The following is a 24836-nucleotide window of genomic DNA, read 5'->3' as shown; positions in this document are numbered from 1 at the left end:
TTTGCTGGTAAGTGTGTGTAGTTAAATTCAGTTTTGTGACTTCATCAAATCATACATTTGCTTTGCAGATCCAAATCTTCCCCACTTCTCAGCTCACTGTGAAAATCTTGCAAGCTAGAAATATCACTGCAGCTGACCCATGTGAGTACCACATTTCCTTCATATTTTGGTTGCCTCTCTTCCATGAAATTAAAAGGACTGGTAACCAGAAAAACAAAACATGAAACATTTTCAACAGATGGTGAGAGTGGAATTCTAAATTCAGGTTTTAACTAGGGATCAAAAATGTTTGGCAAACCTGAAATGCTTGGCAGGTTTTTGAAGGAACCACAGACCTACCCTTTTATATGTATAAAGACTCTTTGGCCTGAGAACAAACTTGGTTGGACACACAGATTTGAATCTAACTAAGTCCTACTCCTCCTGAGGACTCAGTTACACAGCTGCAATTCTAACCTTATAAGTGTGTTATAAGACTGTGACACCAGATGGCTCTGTAGAGCTCAATGGCAAATTGCATATATATTTTATTTGGATACAGCTCACAGTCATGCCATCTGATGCTTAAAAAATAATCCCTTTCCAAATATTACACAACACAGAGTACCACCTTATTAGTTTAGCACTCAGAGGTAGCTATGTTTTAGGTATAAATATCATATGGAAGTGAAAACCGGACTACATGTAAAACGCTACACAGAAGCTGTCCTGGTCATTGATGTGAAAAGCAGAATCACTACACATTTCAGTGGGGAGGAGCCATAACTCAGTGGGTAGAGCACATGTTTTCTATGCAAAAGGTTCCAGGTTCAATCCCTAGAAATTTCTAGTTAAAATAAGAATCAGGTAGCACAGGCTTCCTCAGCCTCGGCCCTTCAGATGTGTTTGGCCTACAACTCCCATAATCCCTAGCTAGCAGGACCAGTGGTCAGGGATGATGGGAATTTTCATCTCAAAACATCTCGAGGGCCGAGGTAGCAGGTAATGGGAAAGACTCCTGCTTGTTTGAAAAGCTGCTGCCAGTCAGAGTGGATAATATTAGACGAGATGGACAGATAATTTGACCCTTGGTATAAGACAATCTTCTATGTACTGCCATGTAGATTTAATATGTAGGGCAGCCCTTTATATGTGATTAGTAATATGCCAAGGGTGGTAATCAACTAAGTGTTACTCAGAGTAGACCCATTGAAATTAACCAACATGACTCAGTTATGACAACTGATTTCAGTGGGTCTACTCTGAGTAATACTTAGTTGACTAACACCCCTACTGTTTTGATAAGTTCGGTATGTGTAGTTGGTATGGAGAGGTTTGCAGACAGCTCAGAGATGTGTTGTTTACCTCCATCCTTCTGTGCTAGATGTCTGTCATGTCAGGCAAGTCAGTGGGTGTGGATGATGGACAATTTCTCCCTCCCTTTGTTAAAAGGTGTCATCTAGTGCAGGGCTTTACTTTCCCGCACAGAAGTGAATTATTAAGGGTGTTCATTTATATGGTAGAAAAATAAAGGCGTGTACCTGGGGCTAAACTGGCTCCTTATCCCTGCAGATGCTAGCTCCAAACTTACCTAATCTCTTTATCTGAAAGGTGTCAAACTTAATACAATAGATCACAAAGGTTATCAGTGTTGTGGTTTTAGTGCTTGGCTTTAGATTCTTACTAAGCAAGTTTTTCTTCCTGCTTTAGTGAGTGGAGCTGACTGCTATGTAACTCTATGGCTGCCAACAGCTTCGCAGGAGGAAGCAAGGACTCAAACAGTCCTGAATTCAAGTGCACCTGTGTGGAACGAAACCTTCTATTTCACAGTACAGAATCAAGTGAAGGTAAGGAAAGAGAATCTGCATTCTAGAATTTCTCTAGTAGCTTAAGATGGGCAAGTTTTTGTTCAGATAGATTTGAGGTCCTAACGTTTAACACAAGCACATACAATTTTTTTAAGGCGCTTCCTTAATTTTCAGAACATCCTGGAACTGAAGATTTATGATGAAGACCTGCTCACCACAGATGACCTTCTCTTTACTGTCCTTTTTGATGTAGCTGAAGTCAGCCCTGGAGAGAGATTCCACACAACCTTCATACTGAATTCAGAGGTGCAGAACGAAATACCTTGCTCATATCTTTGCTTTACACTTCAGTGGAGGAGAAATATTTATGTGTGTGCCTCCTGAACATTTTGATTATGTAAATATATTATCTGACATCACATGCCATGTTTGAAGAAGCCCTGAATGATACTTACCTGGCTTTCTGACACTTATCTGACTTTCTCTGCCTGAGCAGAGACGCGAGGGAGCTGGGCAGAGGTCTGTGGGATGCTGCTGGAAGCGTGGAGGCGGGCTTAGCATGGCTATCCCCATTGGGAAAGAGGAAGGCTGCCGGAGATTGAGGGAGGCGCGAGGAGAAGCCGCGTGGGAAGGCTCCCTTTGGCAGGGAGGGAGAGAGGGAGGGAGGGCAGGCACTACCTATTGGGATCCACATCAGCTGCGTGGCTCCCTTTGACAGAGGGGGGGGGGGAGAGAGATCGTGCTGTGGTTTGCGGGTGAGCGTTGTCCAGGAGAGCTCCGCAGCCCAGCTGGTTTGAGGGGGGAGAGAGAGCGCGCTGCTTGGGGTCGGGGGAAAAAGAGCTGGCTTGGGGGGAGAGAGGGCTGGCTTGGGGGGAGAGAGAAAGGGCTGGCTTCGGGGGGAGAGAGAGATCTGGGCTGTACCCGCCCACTCTGCACCCATCCTGCCACCCACCCTACTCCTTTCCCTACATGTCCCTGCTCCCTCAGGGGAAGCAGCCAGCGCCTGCCCGCCCACCCTGCACCTATCCCTGGCTGGTAGATCACTGCCAGTTTTTGATATTGGATTGTAGATCACAAGCTACTTGAAGTTGGACATGCATGTTGTAGGTTAAGGCAATCCGCAGCTGTTATCTGCTGATTATCAGGACAGGAGGAAGAGGTGGGACTTTGGGCTGTTCCAGCAGGACTCTTCTTAAAGTTTTATGGCTGAAATCCTGCAATGTTTTGCTTCTCTTGCCATTCATATTCAATTAATATGAAAAGCATCTCTTTACTTTTTTTGTTTCTTAAGCAGATTTTTTTTTATTATGTTGCTGATCCCAGCCATCTTTTTCTTTCCAGGGTAAGGAAGAACTGGACGTAGAGTTCATAATGAAGGAAAAGTATGTAGTAATAATAGGGAAGTATTCTGGATTCTTTATAAAATGTGGTGTCAGTTTTTTGTTTTTTTTAAATACGGGTTTAAGTTAGTGCATTTATAGATGTGTTTGTTTATAACAAGCTGTGAATTTAATGAGCAGGAGTCATCAAGATAGCACAACTAATTACATATGCTGTCACTTTGCGCATTCAGGGTGTTGAAAGCTTCCAGATGATAGACTTTAGCTTGTCTAGGCATGAATTTAATTGTGCATAATAAATCGAACAATTGATGTGGTTGCTCCTTCTGTTTTTCAGTTAATTACCTTTCACCAAAAGTTCTAGTCTTCCTGAAGTAAGCATGCTCTTCTTAATTTAATTAAATAAAGCCTGCTTTATGCCTTTCCTCCATTCTGGGAGCATGCCGTATGAAATGTGATGCAGGGTGTTTGCTGATCCATAATGTGGAATTCAAACCATTACAGGTAGATTTCAGGGGCTGTTTCACACTTGCCATTTTTTCTACTGGAGAGATAAGGTTGTTCTCTATAATTCAAGTAGTATACATAGTAAAAGCAAAGTATTTTCTTTCATATCATATAAAAAACAAACTGCATTGCTATTGCTTTAGATGTTGTACATTCAAACTGTTGGGGAAGTATCATTTAACAAAGAAAAAGATATCTATGTTATGGGGAAAGAAAGACTAGCAGGCATGTTGAAGTAGAGACTGAAGTGCCTTTCCCTCAGGAGATAGCTGATCCTTTATTGAACTCCACCTCTCTTTCCTGTTCATTTAACCCAGGCATGTCCAAAGTCCGTTTTGGGGGGGCCTAATCCAGCCCGCCAGTTGGTTTAATCTGGCCCCTGTGGCAGTTTGTTTCCTGGGGGGGGGGGAATCTTAAAAAAACCTCAACGACTTTAATCTGAAAAAAAGTTCAACAACTTCAACCCGAAAAAAGGTTAACAACTTTGGTCGGCTCTTTGGTCAGCCCTCACGGCCCTTCACTTCATCAAATCTGGCCCTCTTTGAAAAAAGTTTGGACACCACTGTAACCCCTGAAGAACCCATAATGTATCACACCACAATTTACATTTGGAAAGGAATGTGGGAGTAATAAAGTAATAGTTCCAATGGAAGGATTTTTGGAACTTTTTCGTAAAAGCATATAGTGAGTGATTATTAAAACATGTAAGCTTGGATCCAGCGATCATAGAATCAGGATTGTCTTGCACAAGTAGAAAAGCAAAGTAAAATTTGATTATATCCAGCAAAGGACAGCGATACACACAGAACAAACTAATGTGTACATCTGTAGCAGGCCCAAATTGATTACCATTAAGCACTTTTAAGTGAGTGCTAAAATGAATCACATGGATATTCTCTCCCAACTGAAGTTGAAGGAACTTCAGGTTGCAGTCTCCTAAACATGCTTACTGAAAGTTGGGATGTATTGGCTTGTTCTGAGCAAGTGCTTTAGTTGGTGTCTAGAGTTTGTTGTTGTCTAGACTGGATGTAAGTGAGGGTGGGATTCCTTTTGCATGTCCTCCAACATTTCTCCATTGAAAATAGGGATGCCCAGTGCCATTTTCCTAGAAAAAGAGGTGCCAGAACTCACCATGAACGCCTCCCCGTTCTCTTATAATGGCAATGGTACCCACCTGAGAGGTGCTGGAAATGAGTTCCGGTGAGTTCCAGTTGAAAAGACAAAGCCCTGTGAATGTCCTATTCCATACCCAATAAAACTTTTTCGATGGAATGGGGATGTCCTACTATACTCTCCAACATTTCTCCGAAGAAAATTGGAACATCCTAAGGAAAAGTGGGACGTTCTGGGATCAAATCAGAAACCAGGATGGCTTCTGTAAACCCAGGACTGTTGCTGGAAAATAGGGAGACTTGGAGGGTCTGCTTTTCTTTGTTGCCTGTGGCTCACACTCCTTCCTGTAATCCTGCTTTGCCAGGCCTCAGTTCACTAAATTTGTAAGGCAAGATTGGTTGCTAAGAAAGATGTATTCAGTGCAATTATTTTTAAAACTTGCATTTCCCCTCTTCTAGTTTGGATCGTCTTGAGAATCTCCTCACAAACAACATCATAGTGGTAATCTTAATCCTTTAGATTTTGTGCATCCTTTCATTGTTTCTGGAATGTAGTTTTAGGTGAATTATAATTTAATATACACAAAAGGAACTAAAGGCTGTGGGGTGGAGGACTATGGGAGACAAATGTTAAAGAACTGCCTTTAGAGGCAGCTCTTCATGAATGCTTGACCATTTCAATAAATTTGAAGCTTCATTACTTGGATTATTGTTCATTTTTCACAGGCCCGTCCAGTTGCTTGTTTGAATGTTTGCGTTTCCAAGGAGAAAAGTGCGAAGTATTTCAAAGGTAATTCCAGGTAGAGATCCTACCCCACCTCAACAACAATTAACTTTCTCTTATCTGGGAATCAAGAAAATGGATGCAGATATAAATATTTTTCTTTATCTGCTGCTGCTGTTTTGTTAAGCAACAGCTATTTATTCTGTTCCATATTGGATAATAAGATCAGGATGAAATGCATACAAGCTGCTTAAATGTTCTTCATGTTGCAATGTCAAGTTGCAGGATATTATGGATAATTACTTGCAAAGTCCGGAATGGACTGAAGGATACTGAGATTGTTAACACTCCTTTATAGCATATCTAGCCTGTTGATTAACTAGCCCTTGGCAAAATTTGAAGTTATCGCTAGTATTTAAATTAGAAACAAATGTCAACAAGTTATTAAATATATAACTGCTGTTTGGAAAAGCAATCATTTTACTGGTGCAAATATTTTGGGTGGTGTTTCCTTCTAGCTGTTAAGCAACTGTTAGGTGCTGGATTTTTTTTGGGGGGGGGACACACATTTCTATTAAATCCAGATAGGATAGTGGTACCTTGGTTCTCAAACTTAATCCATTCTGGAAGTCTGTTCCAAAACCAAAGTGTTCCAAAATCAAGGCACACTTTCTCCTGGAAAGTAATGCAAAACAGAGTAATCTGTTCCAGACTTTTAAAAACATCCCCTAAAACAGCAATTTAAGATGAATTTTACTATCTAACGAGACCATTGATCTATAAAATGAAAGCCATAATCAATGTACTGTACTATAAAATAAATAAGACAGTATTGTAGATGATAAAAATATTTTTTTTTCTTACCTGCACTGATGATAGTCATTGTTTGGATGGGAGGCTATTATCCATTTCCGCAGTCACACAATCAATCAATCAATCAATCAATCAATCAATCAATCAGTAGCTGAACTGGGTTCCACACAGTCCCGAAAAAGCCTCAAAAACAAAAATGCAAAAACAAAAGTGTCAAACTTAATCCATTCCGGAAGTCCGTTTGACTTCCGAAATGTTCAAAAACCAAGGCTCAGCTTCTGATTGGTGCAGGTGCCCTGGAAACAGTAGCCGACAGCCAGATCGGATGTTCAGCTTCTGAAAAATGTTTGCAAACCAGAACACTTACTTCTGGGTTTTTGGCGTTTGGGAACCAAGGTACCACTGTAGCTATAAAGGGCAGTTTGTAGGTAAAATATGTTTTTTACACTCATGTTGATATTGTAATCTGTCTGGGCTTCTTTTTGTAGAAGAAGGTGATCTTGAACTGAGAATGAAGGGATCATATGAAGATACATGGAAAACTGTTTTGGAATCTGGATCGGTAGAATGCTTTTATTTCCACTACCCGATGTATTGGGAACCAAAATTAAATGCCCACCTGCAGGTGACCATACTTTCATTGGAAATAATGCACCGCACCTAAAAATACAATAGGGATAGAATAATGTACCCCCTCTCAGAGTATTATAAAATACAGACCCAGGAAATCATGGTTTTCTTTTTCTGTTATAATAATATGCCACAGTGAGCCTCAGATTCCCATGCACCAATCCACTTCCTTCCTCCTTAGAGCTTGAGGGAAGTTAAAAGTTTCAATTTGCAATGTTGCACAAACGATAGTTTCCTATTGTGTCCTCATATGGGAAACAGTGGTTGTCTAAACTATGGGTAGCTGTACAAAACCAGAATATGAAAACACAATTTAATTCTGTTTTGTTATCTCTGTGATTGGCTCAAACCACAGTTTCCTGTATTTGAACATAATGGGAAACTATAGTAGAGTGATATCTTTTCTTTTTCTTTTGTGCTGCGGACCAGTGCAGCTGCTGTTCTGGAAAGCGAGTGAAAGTAACCCCTTTTTTATGTTAGTGTTCTACATGCACACGATCTGAATGGGCAAGAAAGGGGAATATATTGGCAGAAAGGAAGGAACTCTGAAAGGAAGAATGGGGCATCTTCAGAAGGTGGTATAATCTGGAGGGCACCGTGTTGGCTATCTCTGGTGTAGTCCAAGTTAGCAAAGGATCAGATTGAGAGGCAGAGTGTGGGGAACAGTGTTGAGCAGAAGCTTGGTCTGATGGGATCTTCTCATTTCTCAGTAATATAGACTGAAAAGCAGGCCCTGGATCTGAAACTTCACCTGACTAGATGCTGAATCAGCTGGTGTGTGTTTCGAAATGCTGTTTAGTTGGCACCTCTGTGTAGACATAATCCAGACCATGACGTCTTTGGTAGACATGCTATTCTCCTGGTACAGGAGGTCAGTTACCGGGGCCTGGATTCCAGGAACCCTGGCCTGAAATACCTTGTTCACCAATGACACCAACTTCAGAGTAAATTTAAATGGGACTTGCTTTTTAAGAGTGTGCTTTTGCACCCAGACTCTCCCTCGACTACTCCCCCAAAACAGCAGTGAGGTAAAAGTGTTAGCTCCAGTTGGTAACACTCATTATATTCATGCTTTCAGTCCAAAAGTTTGCCCATCTAATGTAATAACCTTGATAAACATTAATTAAACTGATAATATACATATCGTTTTAGAGTTTTAGTTAACTGATAAGTTATATGCAAAAACTGCAGGGTTCAACCCTAGGGTTCTTTAGACTGTCATCCTACTCTGTTTGAAATATAACATTATTTTTTGAAAAATCAAAATAATCTTTAAACATAGTATTTTCTGATTATTTAACAACATAACTCTCCCCACCCCCATCTAGCATTGCTCAAGTAATGGGGAGCAAGACAAAAAGAATTCATCTGCATCCCTGACTATGCCTCTGAAATCACTTTCTGTGGGGCAGGAGGTGAAAGTAATTCTTACTGCATCAGAGGTAAGCACTTCACTCTTTGATAGGTTCCTAAACTTAAGGCAATTAACTGTCCCAGCTTTTTACACAATGGCTGATCTTGGAAAAGTGGACTTTAATGATGCAAACAATATCAAGCTGTCTGGAAAGGCTTTCTGAGTTCTTCCACATAATTGGATGTGATAGCTGAAACATACCGTACTTTTCCGTGCATAAGACGCCCCATGTATAAGACACCCCATATTTCGTGGGGCTCAAATTTAAGAAAATGGGGGGAGATGGCACAAAGTTGTTGAGCTTTTTGGGGGGAGGATTGCCCTACGCATCGCAAAATACACCTCCTGCCTGTCCCATTGCTGGCATAAGCTGCCAATCGCCTGCCCAATTGCCGCTGCACTGGCCATTAAAAACCACCTATTGACGCAGCAACCAAGAACACGCACAATAGCCGCTGACAGCCGAGGCAGCAACCAATCAAACGTCCACCCCTGTATAAGACGACGCCCACTTATTAGCATTATTTTTAAGGATAAAAACCTAGTCTTATACACAGAAAAGTACGGTAATGTTTGTTCCTAAGAGTTGCACATGAAAGGAGCTGTCCCAGATTGTGGTGGTGGATCCTGCCACATAAAGACTTGAACACCGTGGGACCAGGTTACCTGAAGGACTGCCTGCCAATGTATAGATCTGAACAATCACTTAGAATCCAAGTCTTACATCATGGGGGTGGGGATTTTATTTGTGTCATCACCATATCCAACAGAATATTGTAGGGTGCTGAACCTGAAAACGGGCATTTCCCCCATTGCTCTTACGTTCTGGAATGCCTTTCCCTCTACCACAGGGAAAGTTTCTTCAGTTTTTTGCATCTTGTAAAGATATATCTTTTTGCACAGTTTCCCCTGTTCCATAAGATTGGAGCCCAAACCATGGGCATTTTTGTATGGAATTTTAAGCTTTGTTTCAGTGTTTTAGTATTGCTCAGCTTTCAATCTGATTCACAGAAAGGTCTGAGATCCAGTAGGGTGAGGGTAGGTAATTTTTCTCCCTTCGCCATGTAGCTGCTGCGCTACCTCTTATGCAAGGGATAAGGGCTGTAAGAAGGATGAGGAATGGATGAGAAATTGTCTTCCCTTCTTCCTGTGGCACAAGTGGAACTCTGCTGATCACAGGCCTGGATGTAACTCACAACTCACTCAACCTCTATTGTTATGCATACTTAGTATAAGCGTGTGTGTATGTTTATTTAAACCAAGGAATATCACGAGAAATAAAAATGTTCTGCGGTTCTCAGGCCTTTCATTTTTATAAATGTGCCTATACTTTATGATGCAGAGACACAGTCACAGAAAATGCACTATTTTTCAGAGTTAACAGTGTCATAGGATTTGCTTCACTTGGTGTCAGAGAGCAGAAACACATAGAAAAGCTACCAGGATTTTATTTTTTCCATTTTGTGGCATATTCCAGCAAGTAATTATTATGTGAATAGAATCTAAGAATGCTGAGTTCTGTGGATTATGCATGCGACTTAAAATATTGTTCTTCATTATTCTTCATTTCAGGATACTAATTTGGAAGTTAAATTGCGTACACAGACTTGGTAATGTATTACTTTTCTGACACCCCCCCAAAAAAAATATTGAGTAGACTTTTAGGGTAACCCAGTCTATTTTTTGTTTTTCTGTATTGTCCTCTTTGCAACTGTTTGGGTTAGCTAGAGGAGTTCGATGTCAATCTCCAGAAGGATAGGCATGTTGATAGTCTGTTGTAAGAAAAACAACAAGTCTTCTGGCACCTAACTAACAGTTTTACTAACAGTTTTATTATGACATAAACGTTGGTGTGCAACCCACTTCATCTGATGTGTCATGTATTCTTTAACTGGCAAGCATATATACACATGGGATGGGATGTACATGGGATGGAACATAAGGGTCTGAGATCAGAGAAGAAAAGAAGAGAGAATGATGACTCTGTGAAAGCAAGATAGCTATAGTGTCCAATTAACATGGCAATATTGGGGACAACCCACATACTGGCTTTGGTCAGCTAATTAATACTTGTGTGATTTTTTTTTAAAGAAAGGATTCTTGATTCAAGCCATGAATTGTGTGCCCAAGTGCAAAGTCCCCTATTCTTTTCTCCCATCCACTGTTTTCAGTGGGGTATGGGTGTGTGTGTATGTATAGACGGGAAATTCAAACAGTTGCTGTCAGGAGTTTAGGGCTGGATTTAGACACATCAAAAAAGCATTTCAGGAAAACCTCAATGTGGGAAATCACATTGGCAAATGACAGAACTCCACCGTGCTATCTGGTGTCACAGTGTTATAATGCATATAAAACACTTTTTCTTAACTAATGTATGTGGGTCCAAAGTAATGACAGTAATTCTCTCCTTTGTGTTAGCTGCAGTCATTTTATATTCACCTTAAGTTTTTGTGATGGGGGAGAAATTCAGTTTGGTTTGGATTTGAATGCCTAATAATGGTTTAGGTTGGACTTTGCCAGTCTGGTGCCCTCGCAGTTGACTTGCAACTTGCATGGGGGTTACTGAATATGCACAGAACCAAAATCATGTATACTTGGAACACCCCAATGCGATCATTCTTACCTTCTGGAGCCAACATGCCAAACAGGTCTTGTGCCCCAAGCAAGGCAGAGTGCTTTGAAGGCTCTATGAGGCTCTTGTGAGAGCCTCCCCAATCCCAAAGCAGAGACCTTAAAGCTATTTTTTGTCCTGCGGAACTCTGTGCCAAAAGAACCTTTAAGCTCTCTGTTTTCTGTGCATTTAATTTGTGTGATTTCAGCTGGCTGCGTAAAGCTGAAATTAGGCAAGTTTAAATGAGAGCCCCACAACATATAGAGCACCTCAGATTCCCCACCCCTGATTTAGAGTAACAGGCTATCTCTAAAGGTGGAATGTTGATCCTGTAGTTAGTGGATGATGTTTGCTTCCCCTACCTACGTCCTTAATTTTGTTTCAGCTCCGAGCACCTTGATGTGCGTTTGAGGTTTGACCTATGCGGAGAGGAAAAGACTTTTCTACATAAACGGAAGAAAGTGGTTGCAGCTGGTCTGAAAAGTGTCCTCCAGCTAGAAGAGGATCTGTTGGATCATGAGGTATGCTGGATCTGGAACTGAAGGAAAAGAATGCATATTTTAAAAGGAAGACAACAATTTATATTTGACACATCCCTTAAAAAAAAGACGCCTTTCATTTTCTACTGGTGTAACGTGCAAGTTGTGGGAAGGTTGAACTTCATGCTTGGAATTGTTCTTAGCTCACCTTGTTTTCAATGTTGTATTTTACTGATATTTTTACATTTTTTACATAAACCGTTTAGAGGTTTCACAATTAAGTGGTGCGTTTATTAAATGAATAAAATAAATGTTTGGGGAGGCAACAGTGTTAGCAAAGCAACTGATATCTGGCATGGTTGGCACATGTCAGGCAGAGGGCCTTCTTGGTGGTGGCCCCCACTCTGTGGAACACCCTCCTATCAGATGTGAAGGAAATAAACAACTATGTTACTTTTAGATGACATCTGAAGACGGTCCTGTTTAGGGAAGTTTTTCATGTTTGATGTTTTATTGTGGCTTTATTTTCTGTTGGGATCCTCCCAGAGTGGCTGGGGAAACCCAGCCAGGTGGGCGGGGTATAAATAAATTATTATTATTATTATTAACTGTACAACTGCTGAATGGTGTGCTGCTCTGTGGCAGAACGGCTATTTGTATCATTGGCATTAGTCTTACAGAGAATAGTTATCTCCCGCTTGGACTACTGCAATGCACTCTACATGGGGCTACCTTTGAAGGTGACTCGGAAACTGCAATTAATCCAGAATGCGGCAGCTAGACTGGTGACTGGGAGTGGCCGCCAAGACCATATAACACCAGTCCTGAAAGATCTTCATTGGCTCCCAGTATGTTTCTGAGCACAATTCAAAGTTTTGGTGCTGACCTTTAAAGCCCTAAACGGCCTCCGTCCTGTATACCTGAAGGAGCGTCTCCACCCCCATCGTTCAGCCCGGATACTGAGCTCCAGCCCTGAGGGCCTTCTGGCGGTTCCCTCGCTGCGAGAAGTGAGGTTACAGGGAACCAGGCAGATGGCCTTCTCGGTAGTGGCGCCCACCCTGTGGAATGTCCTCCAAGCAGATGTCAAGGCAATAAACAACTATTTTACTTTTAAAAGACAACTGAAGGCAGCCCTGTTTAGGGAAGTTTTTAATGTCTGACGCTGTATTGTTTTTAATATTCTGTTGGAAGCTGCCCAGAGTGGCTGGGGAAACCCAGCCAGATGGGTGGGGTATAAATAAATTATTATTATTATTATTGTTGTTGTTGTTGTTGTTGTTGTTGTTGTTGTTGTTGTTGTTGTTGTTGTTATTATTATTATTATAGTTATCCTAGCTGATATTATGTCCTTCGAAAATGCTAATACTCATATTTTAAATCTGTGAACTACCCAGAGGACATTGTTAATTGTGTGCTAATGTACAGGCCAGATATTAATATAAATATATATATGTCTGTGTATTTTAAACAGGTGCCAGTAGTTGCAGTCATGGCCACAGGAGGTGGATGCAGAGCAATGACATCTCTTTATGGGCAGCTCTCAGGACTTAAGAAGCTTGGCATTCTGGACTGCATAACATATATCAGCGGTACCTCAGGCTCAACTTGGTGAGACTGTCAGCATGAAACTGGGGGAGGGATTGTGGAATTTTGAAGCTGAAACCAAGGAAAGGTATTAAGAAGTGCATAGTATCTGAACATTATTTGTATGCAATCCGCTTTTCCTGAGCCAAGCCATACCAGCAATGAAGTCACAGAGTCAATTAAGGTTTGGCAGACAGCCAGAAGGCAATCTGAAAGAGTAAGTCTGCCTGGTGATAACAGAGACATGGAGACCACTCCCTGATTGGTCAAGCTCTCTCAAAGGAGTGATAATTAATGGCCTATTAACTGTTAGTTCAGTGTTTGTGTTCAGAGTTCTGTGTCAGTGTGGGAGTTGTGAGTCGTGTCAGAGAGAGCTAGCAAAAGATCCGTGTTCTGTTCCTGTAAATAGTCCACTGTATATAAGAAACACCTAACTACAAGTTCCTGGTTCCTGATTCATCTATCCTGTCTGCAGCCAAGTAGCCAATTGCTTCCGTGGATTCTGCGTGTACTCTGCTAGGTCTGGCTAAGGTCCTGCAACTAGTCAGAAAGTTGCGAAACTCCAAATAGATTTTTCCAATAGGGACAGTCCTGGGAATTATGGTTGCGCTTGAGATGTGCCGCTTCAGACATCAGTGTGCAAGAGTGGAAAACTGAAGCAGGGCTCATCTTGCCTATCCTTCCATTTCCTGTGCTTCTGTCTAACATTTAAACCAGTCTTCAGGAAAACCAAGGTGGCTTCTTTACGTGTGTGTTCTATTGTCCATGCATTTACCCTAATTATTTTATTACAACTGTTTCTTTAGGACCATGTCAAATTTGTATGAAGATTCCAATTGGTCCCAAAAGGATCTGGAGAGGCCAATCCTTGAAGCCAAGAAGCATATGGGAAAGAATAAGATAAGCACCTTTTCTCTGGAGCATCTGATTTATTATCAAGAGGAGCTGAGGCAGAGGGCCAAAGAGGGCATCTCTACTTCTTTTAATGACCTGTGGGCCGTAGCTCTGGAGAATATCTTGCATGATGGGGTATGTAAACAGCTTTAGGCCTCTCCTAATGATAAGTGTCCAAATACAGAAATGATTAATGGAGAGCCAATTATCTTCAAAAGCCTCTGTTGGTTGTTTCATCTCTCTGGCATGCAGTGGTGTCAGGAAAGGGGGGAGCAGTGCGCCCCAGGTTCCACATCTGGGCGGGTGACAAGGTGGCACCCTGCGGGGTGCTTGCCCTGCTGCCCTGGCCCAGGTGTGGCGGCGCGAGCAGCCATCCCGCAGCTGCAGCCTCATGTGGAGGATTCGCAGCTGCAGCTGTGAGCAGAGGATCCCGGTGCCGGCGGCAAACTGCTATGTACAGCACATGTGTGGCGTCGCACGCATTTGCTGTACATAGCGGTTTGCCAGCGCCACAGCTCCAACGCCATATGCACAGCGGTGGGATCCCTCTGTCGCTGCTACAGCCGTGAACGGTGGATCCTGGCATTATCCATACAGCGCTGGAGTGGTGCGGCTGGCAAACCACTATGTACAGCACATGTGCGGCATTGCCATGTACCGTGCGTGTGTCATACGTAGTGATGCCGCACATGCGCCCTACTTAGCAACGTCCCGCCCTGGGTGTCACAACGCCTTTGTTCCCCCCTGCTGGCATGTATATATTCAATTAATCATTCAATTAAGGCTTTCAGTGAAGAAAAATATGAGTGACCTTACATGTATACTTTTGGGTTGTTTTTTGTTGTTGTTGTGTCTGGATAACAACAAAAAAATACATACCAGTACAATGAGCAGCCTAAAAGCAATTGATTTCAAAGCGCAATATAATAATCCAAAGAAACAAACCATTTTGATAAAACTAGCATTATAACATTTTAAAATTTGTTGCAAAATAGGCCATATCAGTAACGAAAAAACCACATATCAACCAATATTATTTATCCAGAACTGAAAGAGGAAAGCACAGAAAGCATTGATCTCCTTTAATCTGATGAAGTCCTTGTTTTTTGAAAGAGCCATCAGCAGCCAAGTTTCATTCTTTGTAAATTTTGCAGGACCCCCTTTATTCCACATATTCACTCATCCATCTCATTCATACAGTTTATAACTGATTACATTAAACTAGTGATATTGTAAGGGTAACAAAAGGGATGTGGGTGGCTCTGTGGTATAAACCACTGAGCCTTGGGCTTGCCGATCGGAAGGTCAGCGGTTCGAATCCCCACAACAGGGTGTGCTCCCGTTGCTCTGTCCCAGCTCCTGCCCACCTAGCAGTTCGAAAGCACGTCAAAGTGCAAGTAGATAAATAGGTACTGCTCCAGTGCAAGGTAAACGGTGTTTCTGTGCGCTGCTCTGGTTTTGCCAGAAGCGGCTTAGTCATGTTGGCCACATGACCCGGAAAAACTGTCTGCGGACAAACGTCGGCTCCCTTGGTCAGTAAAGTGAGATGAGCACCACAACCCCAGAGTTGTTCGCGACTGGACTTAACTGTCAGGGGTAACAAAAGTGCAAGTATGAAGCACTTAAGAGTATATTCACACAATTTTCAGAGATTTGTTTTGCAAAACCATATCTGATTTGTTGCAGTACGTGGCACACTCTTCTGAGCTCCAAGTCCTTTGCTTGCTTTCTGTTTTTCCTCCTTATTAGGTGAATGATTTTAAATTATCTGATCAGCAACAGGCTGTGAATCAAGGGCAGAATCCCCTACCCCTCTATTTAGCCCTTAATGTGAAAGAAAACCATATTTCTACTTTTGATTTCAAAGGTAATTCTTATAAAATTGTAATTGCAGTAGAGAATGGCAGGTGCAAATGTCAGCAATTTTCCTTAGCCTATTCTCCTGTGTAAGCTTTACTATGTAGCAATAATGTGCCAGAAGGGAAATTTCAGAACATCCTTAGGGGTTATTTGATCTGTCGGTAATTTACCTTGCATATTAATTATACAGGTCAATATGACAGTAACTGAAACAGAGATTAGCATGTATGTGCCAGGTTTGGGGACACTAAAGGAGCTTATAGACAGCGGCTTAATATTGCTAATGGGTCCTTGAGATATTGCAAATAGCTTAATGGCAACAGGTTGTTGTTGTTGTTTTTTAAGTGGCCATCTCTTCCCCAAGAAGGGAAAATCCAGATTAAATTGCAGGGGGTGGGGAATATTTGCTGGCATTTTGATGCCAACACCATCATGTAGATGTTACAAAAAACCAGCCTGAAAGCATCCTAAGTGTGAGTAAGTATGTGCGTAGAACTGGAGATTCATTGTAGGTTTCATTGTTGCAAATATGAAATGATCACTTTAAAACTGCATAGTAATTTGTTTCATTGATTGTTGTAAGCACAGCAAATAAATTTGGCTGTTAGTGCAGTTTCTTTACATAGGTATAAATGACTCATTTAGATGATGGTGATGATAATTAATTTTGTATGTGCTGTAAACTGCCCGGCCAGTCTGGGCGGCTTACTGCACAAATAAAAAATGGTAAAACACAAGAAATGTAAAACTTCCCTAAACAGGGCTGCCTTCAGGTGTCTTCTAAAAGCCAGATAGTTGTTTATTTCCTTCACATCTGGTGGGAGGGCATTCCACAAGGCGGGTGCCACCACCAAGCAGGCCCTCTGCCTGGTTCCCTGTAATCTCACTTCTCGCAGTGAGGGAACCACCAGAAGGCCCTTGGAGCTGGACCTCAGCGTCTGGGTTGAATGATGGTATTGGACCATTGAGCCATGTGCTAGTTTGATGGCTTTGGTGAAGTAACTCTCCTCTTTCAGCTTCACTTCCCCATCAATAAAATGAAAGTAAAAGTGACCTCACTTGTCGTTTCTTGTGAAAATGAATGAGATATGGAAATAATTGTTTCCCAGAGATCATTTATCAATATTACACAATGCATTTCCCCCTCCATGCTCCTTGGAGGAAAGGTAGAATGATAAACACAATGCATACACAAATTAGTATATTCTCATAGGAGGTTTTAGATGCAGAATTATTATGTTACCATGCTTCCATCAGCAATAAGATAGCAAGTATGCTTGTTGATTGTCTGTACACAGAATGGTGTGAATTCTCCCCCTATGAAGTTGGTTTTCTGAAATACGGTGCATTCATCCATTCAGAAGATTTTGGAAGTGAATTCTTCATGGGACGGCTAATGAAGAAAAACCTAGAGTCCCGGATCTGTTATTTAGAAGGTAATTGTATTAATTTCCTGTAAAGTGGCATGTTACTCTCTTGAAAGCTGATGTGAACTGGATTTGCAATTACTAAGATCATCAACCAAATTTGTAGGTTAAATATCATAATTTGTGGGAAATGATTTTGAGGTGTAGGCTAGCCCAAGACAATTATGTGCCTGATGCTGCAATTTTTTCACACCCAACATCAGCTGCCTGAGGAGGCCACCTCGCTTTAAATATAAAATGCTTTTCTGTTGCAATACGTATGAATAAACAAATGTGTGTTTATGAGCAAATAGCACAACCATTATTTAGTAGCACATGAAGTCCTAATATTTCAAAAGACCTAAATAAGGCAGGAGGAGTAATTAATTACTATTGAAGTTTTGATTAATGATAAACAGCTGAATGAGAAAGGATGGATTATGCAAAGAAGAACTGATCTTTCCCTAAATATGCTTGACTTTACAGCGTTGTGGAGCAATATTCTTGCTGTGAATCTGCTCGATGTCTGGAATAAGCTGAGCAGTACAGATGAATCTTGGCAGAAACTTATCAGAAGCAAAATAAGAAACATTGGTAGGAATTTTGTTGTTAGCTTAAAATAATGTGTACATAACAGCACACATATTCTCGTAAATAACCCCTGAAAAAGTAGCCTAGATGTTTTGCCTCCATTCACATGAACATAGTGATGGCCAGTGTGCAGTTCAGAAACTGGAAGAGATTTAAGGCAGCACAGTGCTATTCTCTACACTTACTCACAAAGCCCTGTGGCAGAGAGATAAGAAAACACGTATTTGGGTGTGCGCACACACTTGCATGAACACACATGCTTGGGTGGTGTGGAAGGCCACCTGTGGAAAGTTATGGAATCGTCCATGAAACCTTACACTGTAACAAATTGGTTAGTTTTGAAGGTGCCACAATATTATTTGTTGCTTTCACTAAAAGTGAGCGATATCTAGGTGTTAGCGAATGTAGATTAAAAATCCCTGTTAAAGGAACATTAAGGGAATTTCCCACTTTTTTGGTATCTAAATGGGGTTACCTGTATCTGTTCCAGGCATATGTATTTGACAGTGTGTCATTATTCATAAACAATGCCATATATCTACTTTAAATTGTGCAGAGGAAGACAATTATATGATTTTTGAATAAGCCTTTTCATAGACATTTGCTGTAACGCTATAGTGGCATAAAGTAGCAACACGGACTGCTTCCTCCCCCTCCAATCCCCTTCTCTTCCTTTCCCTTATTCAGAGAGAAATCATATTCCACCAGAAAGCTCTACTTACTTGGGGACCTCTTGGATGTGTCCTGATGGGAAGCTCTTTCAGATTATAAGAAATATTTTAACTGATCGTCCATTGCACCATCACATCCATAACTTCCTCAATGGCTTCCATATGCATAAAGACTATTACCAGGAGAGTCAGTTCTCTACATGGAAAGGTAAATATGTCTACTTAGACGTATAACCTATTGAATTCAGTTGGGCTTTCTCCAAACCAAAGGATTAGGATTACAGTTCTAGTTACCAAAAAAATAAAGGAAAACAACCCCACCAAAAATAATCATCATACCCTAGGGCTTTTTAGTGCTGATAATTTATTTACTAAGTTAATAAAATTGCTATCCCACCCTTCATCTGAAAGGACATTGCTGACACACTAACTATTAAATTCTTCTTTAGAACCTACAAACTTATATCTTCCCATAACTGGGCCTGGGATACTGGACAATAGGTGAAAATGTGGGTTTACTGTAAACATAGTGACTTTGATTTTACTTGTAAACAGATGGAAGTGTTGAACAGAGCTCATTTATCACTGTCTCTCTTTTGTCAAGTTATCTTGCCTTCCTTAGACCTGGAGTGCTGTTTCAAGAACACATTTCATTTTATACACTTTTCTTCTTTTTAAATGGACACATGCAATGTTCCAGATATATACCTAAATATGAAAAATGTGAACATGATAAAAGTGTGTTCACCAACATATGTGTCAGACAGCAAACTTTATCAGTGAGATGGGATTGGCTGGACACCAACTTGAATGTACGTTCTGATAAACACAAGTGTGCTGCCATGTAATGTGTGGCAGAGCCCTGAATTCTGAATGGTGTTTGGAGCCATAGACTGACTCCCTGAAAGTTCCAGGCTCAGGCAGAGGCCTGGCTTCAAATACAACTATAGAATAATGGAAATGTAGAGTTGTAAGGGACCCTAGGGACATGGGTGGCGCTGTGGGTAAAACCTCAGTGCCTAGGACTTGCCGATCGTATGGTTGGCAGTTCGAATCCCCGCGGCGGGGTGAGCTCCCATCGTTCGGTCCCAGCTCCTGCCCACCTAGCAGTTTGAAAGCACTCTTAAGTGCAAGTAGATAAATAGGGACCGCTTTATAGCGGGAAGGTAAACGGCGTTTCCGTGTGCTGCGCTGGTGCTGGCTCGCCAGCTGCAGCTTCGTCACGCTGGCCACGTGACCCGGAAGTGTCTTCGGACAGCACCGGCTCCCGGCCTCTAGAGCGAGATGAGCACGCAACCCTAGAGTTGGACACGACTGGCCCGTACGGGCAGGGGTACCTTTACCTTTAAGGGACCCTAAGGGTCTCCTAGTCTAGTCCCATGACAGATGGCCACCAAACCTCTGCTTAGAAACATCTGATGAAGAGGAGTCTACCACCTTCTGAGGGAGTCCATTCCACAGTCGAACAGCTCTTACTGTTAGAAAGTTCTTCCTGATGTTTCGTCAGAATTTCCTTTCTTGTAACTTTCTTGTTCCAAAATTTCCCAATATTTTGGCCATTTGGCCTCCATATTAAGTTTTTTCTGAGCCTTCGCCTCCATTGGTGATAGCCACCTTGGGGTTTTGTTTTCAAGTAAGTCTTTATATCTTGTCCAGACATTAAACAATGCTCTTCTGACAATATGATTTTTAAATGCTTTATGTGCTTTAACCTTGTCATACCACAAATATACATGCCATCCAAAAACATTATTAAAACCTTCTAAAGCCAAAATGTCTGTGTTCTCAAGAAGCAGCCATTCTTTCAGCCAGCAAAATGCTGCTGACTCATAGTAAAGTTTAAGGTCTGGCAGGGCAAATCCACCTCTGTCCTTTGCATCAGTTAATATTTTAAATTTTATTCTGGGCTTCTTGCCCTGCCAGACAAATCTAGAAATGTCTCTCTGCCACTTCTTGAAACAGTCCATTTTGTCCAAAATTTGCAATGATTGAAACAAAAATAACATTCTTGGCAATACATTCATATTTATGACATCAATTCGACCTAACAAGGAAAGCTTCAAGTTTGACCATATCTCTAAGTCCCTTTTCACTTCTGACCAACATTTGTAGCAATTTCGAAGTTCCTCTAGGGGGACACAATAGCAGTTCCAGTTTGTAACAGTAAAATAGCTATTCCAACTTTCGAAATTCCCCCCTTTAGTCAAAAAGAGCAACAGTTTCAGATCAAGTAAGACTTTTCAGAATCAAAGTATCCTTACAGAGCTAGCTGTCAAAAAGTTACATTGTCCTTTAACAGCGCGTTTCCCAATACGGCAGTTTCAATGTCCCTAAGTGGTGGTCTTAGTTCCCTTTCTTTCTTCTTTTGCGGGCAAAAGATACTTCCCCTTCTCCCTCCCCTCTCCCCGCGCCACAGGGAGGGAATTCTCTTTTTGTTGATGTAGGATTTGAGTCTTTTTCAACGCAGTTTTCAGGCTCTTTGCTTTGACAGCCTTTGCTTTGATCTATTTACATAAACGGAAGGCGGACTTCCTGTTTACACCTTCCCGCTTCGGTGCCGAATTAATCCTTCCCCCCCCTTAAGTTCCCCGATCTTCAGACTTAACCTACTCACGGGTAGTTGTTTCTTAGCCGAATTGCCACAGGAAAAAGGTCGGCGCTCTCCGGCAACAGCTGCGTGGCTTCACTCCACGGAAGAAGCAGTTAACTCTCAGCACCGCGCCAGACTCCCTGCTTCACTCCGGAACCCTTTCCAGGGTTCCATCGCTGATTGGGGGGGCGCTAAGGGTGCCCGCCGAGTCCCACGGTCACAGGCTTCACCCGCCTGTGATTTTCAAGGGGGTCCCCGCTTCGCCGTAGCGGCAAGACCCAATTTCCGCGGAGCTACTCCCTCAAGACTAGAGGGAATCCGCCATTGCCGATGGCGCCGCCTTCGGAAGTTAGATTGATTTTTATTGTATAATTTTCATTTCAGACAGCCGACTGGACCAGTTTCCTAATCAACTGACACCATCAGAAGAAGGTATCTGCCTGGTTGATGCTGCATATTTCATCAATACTAGCTGTCCCCCGCTCTTGAGAAAGGAGCGGAAAGTAGATGTCATCTTATCATTTGATTACTCTCTGGACAACCCTTTCCAGGTTAGTGTTAAGGTATTCTTCTGCAAACAGTTTGCTCACAGTAGAGGAAAGAGGAACTCTCTCCTACCCTCCATGCCAGGGTCCCAATACAGATTCCTCCCCCCTCCCAAAAAAATCCTTGCCATTGTGAAAAAAGTGCAGTTTAGTATTTTGCTGATGCTTTGATTTGCAGCTGTCAATACACATTATGTTGTAATAGGCACTTTGGGGGAGTGGGGTGTTGATTACATAAAATCTTGAAGGTTTTGATTCTGTGAACTGCCCTGAGATCCCCAGGTATAGGGCTGCATATAAATTCAATCAATAGATAGATAAATAGATAGATAGGAAATGGTACAATTTTATATCCATCATCACCATCATCCGACTGCAGCAAACATAATCAAAGCCTATCATACACTAAATAATATGTGCGTTGCATCAGACAAAATACCTTCGAAGCAATTTAGTAATGGCTAAGGACCTAGAAACAAAGGAAGGCAAGACATGTCACAGAAGATGTAATTTCAATGGGTACTGTTTCTCTCGTGCTTGCCAAAATTTTCCGTTCTACACAGCTATTAAAAGTAAAGCTCATTCCAGTCATTCCAAGCTATGGGCACTTGAGTTTCAATCAAATGAGGTGAAACTTAACAACATGAAACTGAACAAAAGTGTATCTGCTTTTTGACTTGTGAACAAAGCTACAATTGTGGATTTTCAGCAGAAAACAGTTCTTATATCAGGTGCTTCAAAAAGAATTCTCTGTAGAATGTAGAGCAGAAATTAGTCTTAAACAACCCTCTAGATGGAGTATTAAAAAAAGTAGCCAGGTATTTTTTTCTTTATTGTTGCTCAGCTCCCACACTCTTTCTTTCTCTGTGACTAGGCACTTGTAGGCTATTTTATTTTAAATGTTTATCAGCATCATCGTTCAAACATACCCTTAGAATTGTGGCAAAGGATGGTCAAAATGGGCTGAATCCAGTTTGTGTCTCCAATGAATGTCTGCATGGGTTTTTTTAAAAGGCAAAATCTGCACTCTTTTAAAATGTTATTGACCCACACACTTATGATGCGGTCTGAGAGCTTTCTGGCTCCTTTTTCTTTTAACAAACATTTTCTAGCTGCTTGAAGCCTCATTGGGACATTGTACAGAAAAAAGATGGCTGCCCCCATAAGTACATTGGGGCAACCATCTTTTCCTTGTGCAATTACACAGGGTCACGGCAGGGACTTTTTACTCAAAACATTTCAATGAGCACAGCAAGAGTAGCCACTCGAATCAGCTAGAAATAATTGAAAAACAGAAATGTAGAGGCAGAAAGCCCTGCAACTATCTTGGTGTCGTTGTTTTTTTAAAGAAAGTGAACCATACTCACAAAGGTTCATAGACATGTAGTTGAATCCACACGTCTACATTATGACCTGAGCATGATCCATTGGAATGCGGACTGGAGACCTTAGCTCCAAATGGTGGAGTGAATTGAAATACTGCCCCAGCCCTAATTATGGCTATGTAATTTAATGCCTGCTGATTTAAAGGAGAGCCTTTAAAGTTACCCGAATTTCTTGTGCTACAGTCTATAGAACAAACCAGTGAATACTGCTTGGAGCAGGGAATTCCTTTTCCCAGGATTTCATTGAGTGAGGAAGACAAGAAAAATCCAAGAGAATGTTACCTATTTGTGGACGAGGAGAATAACAAATCCCCCATTGTGCTTCATTTCCCGCTTGTGAATGATACATTCCAGAAATTTAAAGAACCAGGTACATTTCACTTTCAACATGCAATATTTTGTCTCAAAACAAAACAAAGGCAAGGTAACAGTAGGGGAGGGATGATCAAATGATTGAAAGAGGTCTGAACATGTTCCCAGATCTCCTAAACGATTTAACCGGGGGCATATTTGTTTATTTTATTTTCAGGTGTGGAACGTAGGCAAACCGAGATGGCAGAAGGCACAGTCCCGCTATCTGGCTATTGCTCACCATACCAGCTGATGAACTTTACATATACTAAGAAAGATTTTGACAAACTCCTGAAACTGACTGACTATAACATCCAGAATAGCAGAGACGTCATTCTTCAGGCTCTCTCCATTGCCATAGAATGGAAAAAATGTGGCCGGAAATGTGCCCAGCCATGTGACTCTTCTTAGGATCCCTTGCCTGCTTTTACCAGCAATGTATGGCTTCCTCTTCCTAGTACATCATCAAGCCTTTTCCTTTGCAGAGTAGGATGATTGGCAGGTCAGTGGAGTTCAACCCCCAAAAAGATGAAGGTTACTATTCTGTACACATTTATTAGAGAGAGCAAGTCATATTATTAAACTCAGCAGGCCTCACTTCTGAGCTAACATCCTTAGGACTTTCACTGTAAGAAATCTAAAAATGGAGATGCCTTGCTTCTTATCTTTACTTGTCCTTCAAGCACTTAAATCAGGTATATGGAGGCTGTGGACCTCGAGATGTAGATTGACTCCCACCAGCCACAGCCAGCAGGACTAATGCAAAGGATGATGGGAGTCTTAGTCATAGAATCATAGAATCATAGAATCATAGAGTTGGAAGAGACCACAAGGGCCATCGGGTCCAACCCCCTGCCAAGCAGGAAACACCATCAGAGCACTCCTGACATATGGTTGTCCCGCAACATCATGATAATCGCAGGCTCCCCATCCCGGACATTTGAAAGGGATGGGAGAAGAGAGGGCAGGATAAAAGATACCAGCAAATGCCAAAATCAGGAATATTGTAGGGTCAGACACCCAGTGTCAGAACTTGGGGTTACTTCTTTGCTTAATAAATTGAGTACAGTGGTACCTCAGGTTACAGACGCTTCAGGTTACAGACTCCACTAACCCAGAAATAGTACCTCGGGTTAAGAACTTTGCTTCAGGATGAGAACAGAAATTGTGCAGCAGCAGCGCTGCGGCAGTGGGAGGCCCCATTAGCTAAAGTGGTGCTTCAGGTTAAGAATAGTTTCAGGTTAAGAACGGACCTCCAGAACGAATTAAGTTCTTAACCTGAGGTACTACGGTAGTGATGATTGTTGTCATAAGCTATATGTGACATGAGCTTTGATTTGAAGGGAAATTTTAAGTGTGTGACATAGTTCAAATGTCAAAATAAAAAAATTCCTTCCTGTAGCACCTTAAAGACCAACTAAGTTAGTTCTTGGTATAAGCTTTCGTGTGCATGCACACTTCTTCAGATACACCTGTGTGTATCTGAAGAAGTGTGCATGCACACGAAAGCTTATACCAAGAACTAACTTAGTTGGTCTTTAA

The 24836-nt window shown here is 41.6% G+C and overlaps 1 protein-coding gene across 6 annotated transcripts; it reads left to right on the top strand.

Annotated features, from left to right (window-relative positions):
- The first annotated feature begins 1695 nt into the window (after positions 1-1695).
- LOC310708859 (cytosolic phospholipase A2 delta-like) lies at positions 1696-24074 on the top strand. 6 transcript variants are annotated; one of them, XM_083507759.1, is made up of 18 exons: positions 1696-1826; positions 1962-2093; positions 3129-3169; positions 5206-5248; positions 5473-5536; positions 6772-6908; positions 8242-8355; positions 9900-9937; positions 11324-11459; positions 12889-13025; positions 13808-14030; positions 15645-15762; positions 17054-17191; positions 17648-17755; positions 18440-18631; positions 21398-21564; positions 23127-23313; positions 23473-24074. In XM_083507759.1, exons 3-18 carry the CDS (start codon positions 3159-3161, stop codon positions 23703-23705), a joined length of 2046 nt encoding a protein of 681 aa, XP_083363885.1. In that variant the 5' UTR covers positions 1696-1826; positions 1962-2093; positions 3129-3158; the 3' UTR covers positions 23706-24074. The 6 variants fall into 6 exon arrangements, with proteins under 6 accessions (XP_083363885.1, XP_083363886.1, XP_083363887.1 ...); XM_083507760.1 differs by lacking the exons at positions 1696-1826; positions 1962-2093 and adding an exon at positions 2536-2578; XM_083507761.1 differs by lacking the exons at positions 1696-1826; positions 1962-2093 and adding an exon at positions 2665-2946.
- The last annotated feature ends 762 nt before the right edge of the window (positions 24075-24836 follow it).

This window comes from Podarcis liolepis (genome assembly GCF_965112155.1).
Source record: "Podarcis liolepis genome assembly, chromosome: 1".
Classification (NCBI taxonomy): Eukaryota; Metazoa; Chordata; class Lepidosauria; order Squamata; family Lacertidae; genus Podarcis; species Podarcis liolepis.
Note: the sequence above shows the minus strand (reverse complement) of the source record. Positions and strands in the feature narration are given on the sequence as shown.

Coding starts and splice junctions, on each gene's coding strand:
- LOC310708859 (XM_083507759.1), top strand. Junction 11,460..12,888: donor AGGATCTGTTGGATCATGAG/GTATGCTGGATC, acceptor TATTTTAAACAG/GTGCCAGTAGTTGCAGTCAT. Junction 17,756..18,439: donor AAGCAAAATAAGAAACATTG/GTAGGAATTTTG, acceptor TCCCTTATTCAG/AGAGAAATCATATTCCACCA.